The 8501-nt window shown below is 40.9% G+C and overlaps 1 protein-coding gene across 1 annotated transcript; it reads left to right on the forward strand.

Annotated features, from left to right (window-relative positions):
- Window positions 1-3823: 3823 nt before the first annotated feature.
- On the forward strand, window positions 3824-6660 carry fgf3 (fibroblast growth factor 3). The gene is made up of 3 exons (XM_075470069.1): window positions 3824-4374; window positions 5236-5339; window positions 5455-6660. Exons 1-3 carry the CDS (start codon window positions 4131-4133, stop codon window positions 5848-5850), a joined length of 744 nt encoding a protein of 247 aa, XP_075326184.1. The 5' UTR covers window positions 3824-4130; the 3' UTR covers window positions 5851-6660.
- The last annotated feature ends 1841 nt before the right edge of the window (window positions 6661-8501 follow it).

Below are 8501 nucleotides of genomic sequence, written 5' to 3' on the forward strand. Positions count from 1 at the left end.
CAGAGAAAAATAGTTGCCAATTTGTTTGCTGTGTGCTGGAACTGTACTAGACTTCTTTCTGAAGCGCCTGACAAGCAGGTGAGATCAAAGTCATGGGGACAAAAGAGGCTCAGCAGCGATTTGTCAGGAGACGAGAGGCAGCGGCTGGATTCAGCCCTCTGATCACCGCCTCACCAAAGAAATCTGTCCATGAGAAAAAGTACAGCAGAAAGGGTTCAAAGGTCATTTTGATTTGCTCTGGATTACTGGTACCTCCTTTTCCCTCCATTAAAGAGGAGGGTGGGGGGGGCTAAGAAAAGGACCTGGCTAATAACCTTTGTATTATTGCAGAAAAGAAATCCTTTTGTGCCAAGAGGGTTTTTGGGAGGTGGTGGCAAGGGGGGGAATTTTGGGGAGGTCAATTAAAAAAGGAGCCTGAAATCCTTGCTTTCATTCGTGGCCTAAGGAGAGAAAGGGGAAAGTTAAAATGTATGCTTTTTGGTTTTGTGTCAGAGCACTTCTTGTGACTAAGTTTGGATTCATTTGTCAAGTGTGTAATGGCAAAGAAATGGTTGTAAATATTTCAGTTGGGTAAATAATTAAGAATTGGCTGAACTTTACTGCTGATGCAAAAGCACAGCTCATTGTTTTTTTTTGTTTGTTTTTTTCTAAACACTGGTGCGAATGCTCCCAAAATGCACTGAGGACTGCTTGGATCAGATCTCTCCAGTCACATTGGGAGGTGGTCAGGAATGCGAGTGTGCAGTGTAATGTGAAGTCGAATGGCTCCCTGGCCACATTGAAGGGCCAATTAGTCAACTTTGTATTGTGAAGATAGCGGGACAAAGCCCCCAAACACAGTTGATTTGTCTCTGCCAAACAATTCAGAAAAGGTTGTGAAGTCGGTACCCAAGCTGAGGTATCAAACAGCTGCTCCAACCCTTCTCTCTTACTCTCTGGCTGAGAACAATGGGATTTTTTCTGTTTGACTGCATTTAAAGTTCCCTTAATTCAAAAGTGAGCAGAAATCCAATAACAAAGATGAATTTGTAAAACATATTTAAGATATTCTTGAGAGCTTTAACCTGTGTCCTACCTTAGCCTCTCTTCTGACATTAGCTGTCTGTACATTAGAAGTCTTTCAGGGGTTTAACTCCCAACAGGAAGGGAGAAGGGACTCCCAATATATCTCTCATATATATATCAATATGTTTACTGAAGAAGTATGTGTTGCTGAATGATCAAGCGTCATAATCACAGTGGGTGGCAATGCTATGCAGGCAGGTTGACAATGTAATATGAGTCATTCCGATCCAATAAGTATTATTTCAGAAGACTTTTGCTTAGAGAAGTTTTCCCATCCAATTGACAAACAACAACATTGTTAATTTTTTTCTTGAAACCACATTTATGTATAATCTCAACATATCTCAGCAAAGGCTCCAGCAAACATGAAAGCTTGTGTGCCTATATATGCATGAATGCATGCCAAATGGACAATTCCACATGTAGAGATTGGAGGAGTGTCAGTGGTATAAAACACACAGAGTATGAATGGATACTATGGTTGCATACTCTTATTCTTGTAGCTCCAGTGTAAGATAATATTCTATTTTCTTTTTTATGATCACTGTTTTTATAATTTTAGGCTTAAAAGCCACGAGGTTAGAGTATGGAAAAGACCATTGTTTGGAGTTCAAAACCCTACATGTTCCTCCCAAAAGTATCTATGTGACCAAATAGGAATGACACAGGACCCTTACAGCTGAGATTCACTGAGATTATCAGTTCATCTGTCAGAAATACATGTACATTTTGTTTGTAATTAGTTTATACTTATATATACCATTTTATTATTATTTCATACTGCTAGTCATCTTAATGCATCTGCTTGATAATAATAACTAAGTATGTCACTTCCATTGTCTCCTCAAGGTTTGGGTAAGTGGCATTTGTATTTGAGCTTTCTAAACTTCTGATCAGGTCTCCACAGCTTTGGCTGCAGAACTCAGGTCCCTTTCAGAGCAGGTCTGTATTTTGTATAATTATTTCCTGCCTGTCAGGCTTTACATTTTCCCCCGGTGTGTCCCAGCACTTTAGACTCATGGAAGCCTTATACCACACTACTATGATTTGGTCACATGGTGTTTCTTATGCAAATAGCCTAAAGGACTGTTGAAAACTTTGAAAATCACTCTTTGAATCAACCCACTGAGAAAAGCCTGGACTATAGTGCAATGAGTTGGGAACACTAGCTATTTTATGGTGTTTCTCAAAGTAATAAGACAGCCAATCCTGTCTCAATACACCTGGATACAAGATGTGGCTCTGTCCTAAAACTTCTGTTTAGTTCTTCAGTAACTAAATTTAAAAAAAAAAAAAATTTTTAAAGACTTAAAAAGATGCCACCTCTGATGTGAAGAGGATGATGTGCATGTGAGTGTGTACTAAATTGAGAGCATTTTCCCTGCTTATTGCTGGGATGCCTTGTGGGCGGCGTGGAGGGGAGCATAATTAAAATAGTTTCTGAGAGAAACAGCACACCACATCTGAGGTCCCTCCCTCTTTCAGCATTTAACCACATCAAGAGCATCTCACTTAGAAATGGCCACCAGAACAACCTCTGATACACAGGGCCTGGCTCATGTTTTGGTATGTCGTCTGACTTGTGAGGGGTATTGGAGGCATGAGGCACATTTGTAATTAAAAGTGCAGCCTTTTTCTGATCATCGGGGTAAATAAAGTGACAGAGGCAGCTAGCTGGGTGATGTATGGGAGGGGAAGACAAATTAACCGTCTACTCTCTGGGGGATTCTCAGCAGAGGCCTCCATAACAGCAGTGGAGCAACGCCAAAGGGCAGAGAGATTTGTAGATGATGGTGCTAATTACCAGAATGCAAACCATAATGTGACCAAGATGGAAGCAATTTAGGCAGTAGTCATTTAGCCTGCTGCTCTTCCGCCCACCGGCTGCTGCCTAGCCGGAGCTGGGGCATTAAGATGGAAAAAGTCTGGGACAATCCATTGGTGAAGGATAAAGAATAATGCTCAGCGAAGAGGTTATGTGTGAGGAGCACATGGAGGGAACCCTATGACACAACATTCATTTGTCTTACCTCAACAGAAACAGTAGTTGGCACTGGCAAGCAAAGCTAACAGGTCAGGAGGAGCCAAGGCTACAAATACTTCAGAACAAAGGAGATTACAAACTTTTGAATGCTGAAGAAGAGGCCACATATGATTCTAAACCTGCAGAGGCATCCCCTCCCCACCTCTGGAAGCTCTTTGTGGATCTCTTTACAGGAGCTGATTCCAGGAGCTCTCATGCCAGGCAAATTACAAATGACACAGATTTGATAATGACTTCATCTCATCCTGTCTTTATTGTTTTATTCTGTATGACTGACAAGCACATGTTAAATGTTCAAATAGGATGAAAGCATTTATACTGTATGACAGATACAGGTGTAACCTTACCTACAAAAGCTTTTCAGAATTTTCAGAAATCTAGAAGTTTCAGTGGTGTCTCAGAGGCGATGGAATCTTCTGATGGGAGAGAATGAAGCCAGGACCTGTGCTTATGTAGGTGTCAGAAAACAACTGTGATTTTTTTTTTTTTTTTTTTTTTTATCTTAAGGATGTAGAGAGGTTCCAGCAACAGTCTTCTTCACCTGCTGCGGTGGCTGTGGCAGGCTCTGACCGCCTGTATAATTTGGGATGTCTAATTGCTCTTTTAGGATATTTCAGCAGAGGAGTTCAGAGGAGAGAGCCGTTCCACACTCAGCCACTATGTAATTTTATCCATGCCGCTGTCTCTCACTTCACACAGGGCTGATACCTTTTGCCTCCCCCTTTCCTTTGTATCAATTGGTCGAAGTTCAGCCTATTGTCGCCACAAGCTTCTTTTATATCCGCGCTCAGTCTGAGCAAAGGCTCTCAGTCAGCTCCACAGGAGGGCTTTCCAGCAACAGAGGCGAGGAGGATCCCAACTCGGAGGCGGCTGTGCTGTCAGAGTTGCCCCGTTGGGCTCGGATGTACGCAGAGGCTGGAGCTCTCCAGCGTTAGGGCCCCGACACGTTAATGGGACCCGGAGGGCTGGGCAGGAGTTCTCAATTTTTTCACCACAATTGTCACTTCCTGGCCATGCCACAATGCTGATGATACCTCTGCTGGTGTTGGTGAGTCTATTGGAACCCGTTTGTCCCCGGGCCCGCTGTGCACTCGGCCAGGCTTGCGACCCCCGGCAGCGTCGGGACGCCGGGGGCCGCGGAGGAGTGTATGAACACCTCGGTGGAGCGCCGAGACGCAGAAAACTTTACTGCGCCACTAAATATCATTTACAGATTCATCCTAATGGGAAAATAGATGGATCACTGGAGGAAAACAACCCGTTCAGTGAGTATTCTCTTGATTTTAAGCTTAACACAGAGATATCTGCCCACACAAACCAACTGTCACAGACATGATTGACTAAAAGAGATCTCCGAGTCTGCCCTCACATGTGTGTGAAGAATTAGAAGTTTAACATAACTGATTTTTAAGAATTTAATAAACGTGGGTAATGCCTCAAATCGATTATCTGGAGGAGCGAGAAGCGCACACAAAAAAGTTATTTTTGGTTAAATATAAAATTCAAAGTTATGCTTAAAATAGCCAGTGCAGTGTTTTTTAGTATATCATGTAAGTCTTTCAATTCTCTTCAATCTAGATTATTTATTGAAAGGGACGTGATTAATCCGTCAGAATAAATTGTCACTTGGGTGCCCAGCAAGGCATCCGCAGGCTGTTGACTCCTGCGTGTGAAATCTTGTCACCGCAAAGCTGCCAACATGCAGGTTAATCTCTGTGTATCAGCCAAAGTATTTACATCCAGGAGGGACAAAGGCGCTGTCTTAACGGATGTATTTATCTAACAGCTACTATTAGAGCTTTTCTACAGCGCTGAATAGAACATTGACTAATCAAGCACTGATTAAAAAAGCCAATAAACATTCTTAATGAGGCACAAAGTAATGGTTATTGTGAATGGGAATAAACTTTCATTTACCTTAAAAGTTAATAAACAACTTTTTTTTTCATTTATCACGATTGTTGTATTTAATATCCACCTTCATCCATTGATGGTGTCGTTTATAAATCAGTAGATCAACAAAACGGAATGAGCTTCCACTTATTCTAAATCTTATACTAAGTGTATACTAATTGCTGCTGCCTGTAAATTTCGTGTCAGTAAAATGTGTTTTTTCTGCATTGCAGGTATCATGGAAATAACAGCAGTGGATGTGGGTGTTGTAGCCATCAAAGGGCTTTTCTCTGGCAGATATCTGGCCATGAATGATAAAGGAAGGCTGTATGCCTCGGTCAGTACATATTCATCTCATCATTTACACATGCCTCCTGTTCTCCTGTGGATAAAACATACAGTGGGATGGATGACAAATATGGCTGACTCTTTCTTGCTCCTCTTTTCCCCAGGAAGTGTTCAACAAAGAGTGTGAATTTGTGGAGCGCATCCATGAGTTGGGGTACAATACCTATGCATCCCGTCACCACTCTACAGAGCAGCCTCTGCCATCAGGAGGAGGCAGCAGCAACAAGCGTCGAGCCAGTGCTAAGAGGCAATGGTATGTTTCCATTAATGGCAAGGGGCGGCCACGGCGAGGCTTCAAAACCCGAAGCACTGACAAAGCCTCCCTCTTTTTGCCACGAGTGCTTGGCAACAAAGACCATGAGATGGTGAGGAGGCTGAGGGATAGCGAAGGTGCACACCACCACATACAACACCATGGTCGCCGTGGGGAACGACGAAGACGACGGCATCGAGCCAGAAAAGGCCGAGGTCGACAGCTAGAGGACTCAGCAGACTTTTAGTGGGAGGATATAAACTCATGGTCTGACGATGGACCCTCGATGTTGGCACATATAGTTCGACTGCATTGGAGGATGTGGAAAAATGGCTTGGATCTTGTCCTCTGGATTAGTGAAAGTTTTGTTTTTTGTTGATGCACAGAGAAATTTAAATCAATAGCGAAAGGAAAGATGCCTCCCAAAGTGTTTGGGAAACACAGGGCTATTATAAATCTGCCACATTCGGGAGACTTTGAATTTCATATACTTCACTGCTGTATAATCCTCTATTTACTGATGTCTCATTTCTTCAAATGCCACTGTCTTGTAACCAAATCAATTAAAATAGCCCCAAATATTCATCTTATTTTGTTCAAAACAAAAAAAATCTGTTTTGTAAAGCAATCTCTTTCCCATCAACTGCACACTGAGGAAAACTCTTTTGGAGAGTGGTTCTGTTTTTGTAAATACAGTTGGCCTGTACAGCAGAATTTCCCTTGTCATAAGCAAAGAGGACACACAGAACATAATATTTAGCTTCTTTGAAGTGCTATCAAACACAATGGAGACTGAAGAGAGGACTTTACACAGCGAAGCACTTTTTTTTTATCAGATTCACATTAAGAAGCTAAATGTGTGAGACAGGAACTTGTTGTTTCTTCTTGTGACTTTCTTACAATGTGAGTCTACTGTCTGTAAACTGAAATACGTACTTGTATATTTTACTAATGATATGAATATTTATTTGGTGCCTCAGTTGTAAGTTATTGATATGACTATTTCTGCATTTTATCATTGTTGCTGTTACTTTTCCCTCACTGCCTGGTTCCAACATAAACACAATGGTACTATCTCAAACTGTTTTCTGATCTATTCATCTCAGATTTCACAGACAAACAGAAATAATGCAGCTGCTGACAAAGTTGGAAAACTGAAATATTTTGTTTAGATTGAAAATTAACCTTTATGTTACACTAATTCTTTCAACTGGGGAAACAATGTTCCTTTTTTTTTTGCCTCCTCTGTTCATTCAGCGCTCTGAAAATAGAGGTGCCGAAAACAAGCAATAGTATATTTAGATCCTGATGGTTATTTGCACAGACTCAAAGGTCCTCACTTTCTTAATTCATAAATGAATAAGCAGCTAAATCTTTTGTTATGCATCAACCTCAAAAACTAAGATGAGAAATTAATTTCACTTCAGCCGTGATATTGATCACACTATCAATATATCAGAATTCAAATCTAAAGATAAGGTCAAATTTGAGTAGAGTCTAATAATGAATTTGTGATATCTACAACATAGTTGATGTTCAAATTGAAGATTAAATATAGAGGAGCTGGATTTTTACCAACCTAGTCCGTATGTATTTGTGTGATTCTCTGTGTGTGTGATTGTGTGTGTGTGTGTGTGTGTGTGTGTGTGTGTGTGTGTGTGTGTATTGTAGGCAGAAAGAAGGGGGATTGTATTAAGAGTTGTGCTCCCCTTCTTTTTCCATCTCTTCATCTCTCTCCACATGTGATATAATCTGTTGTAGTTCATTTGTTAACGTACCTACCTGTTCCTGCAGCATAGCCAAGCTGAAACTACAGGAGCCATCGATCCAAAGTTCATCACAAGCAGCACAGGGACTCATTTTGATCGTCAAGTTTTTGCCCTGCCTCATTCTCATCTATAGGTAGCGGCATATAAAGCCTTGTCATTCTATACCTGCAGGCAGGGGAGGCTTCCCGGACTGGACAAAGGCTCCTCCCAAGGGGGTCCTGGGAAGCGATTCCGCCTGAGACTTTAAGGCTTTTTTTTTTTTTTTTTTTTTTTGAAACACCGACCAAAAGCTGCAGTTGATAAACAAGGCTTGCCCTCTTGAAAGCAGAAACTGTGTCATACAAAATGTAACACCTTGATACGGTTTGTTAAGAATACTAGACTCTAATATTACTCAACAGGAATGCAGGACTTCAGAGAGTTTAGGGCCTATTGTGGCCTCCGTCAGAAACCCGTCTGTTTCATTTAACAGCATTAATCTTCTGAATCTTTTGCTATGTGCTCTTTCTATTGATCAACTCCATCTGAATGATTTGCCCTACAAAGATTCATTTAGATTATCAGCTGAGTATCTGCAATACCCGCTGAGATGATGGTGAGCCTGAATGAGGTCTCCTTGGAGAGCATTTTTGACATGAATCATTTAATAGGTTCAGAACCCATCAGTCTGTGAGAGCAACACAAAGGATCTCTGTCAGAATTCAGGGAATTATTGGAGCATGGTTTTATATTTATAGGTGTGCAAATGTGTATTTGAAGGTGCTGTATAGATATGTTTAAAATTATTTTGATTGACTGTGCTGTGAGATGAGAATGAAAATGTAACTAAACACCACTCAAAGGATTAACAATCATTTGAACCTAGAATTTGTACTCATTCAAGGTTTATAGAAAAATCAATGCATTAATAAACGGCTTATAAAAGATTAATACAGTTGTTTACATTTAGGGAATTTAGGGAACTGCTGAGAAAAAATATGATATTTCAAAAGTGTGTGAAGTATAAACTGTGTTGACTACTTTACAACAGCACTCATAGTTTTTTCCAGAAAAAACATTCTGTTGAGCAACGAGGCATTCAGGGCAAAACCTCCACGATAGAAATATCATGATGTTAAAGACATGGCTT

This window comes from Odontesthes bonariensis, chromosome 1 (assembly GCF_027942865.1).
Source record: "Odontesthes bonariensis isolate fOdoBon6 chromosome 1, fOdoBon6.hap1, whole genome shotgun sequence".
Classification (NCBI taxonomy): domain Eukaryota; kingdom Metazoa; phylum Chordata; class Actinopteri; order Atheriniformes; family Atherinopsidae; genus Odontesthes; species Odontesthes bonariensis.

Bases quoted from the DNA above. Each gene is read 5' to 3' on its own strand.
- fgf3 (XM_075470069.1), top strand. From the start codon at position 4,131: ATGCTGATGATACCTCTGCTGGTGTTGGTGAGTCTATTGGAACCCGTT. The intron at 4,375-5,235 runs GTGAGTATTCTC...TCTGCATTGCAG, and splicing joins GGAGGAAAACAACCCGTTCA to GTATCATGGAAATAACAGCA. The intron at 5,340-5,454 runs GTCAGTACATAT...TCTTTTCCCCAG, and splicing joins AAGGAAGGCTGTATGCCTCG to GAAGTGTTCAACAAAGAGTG.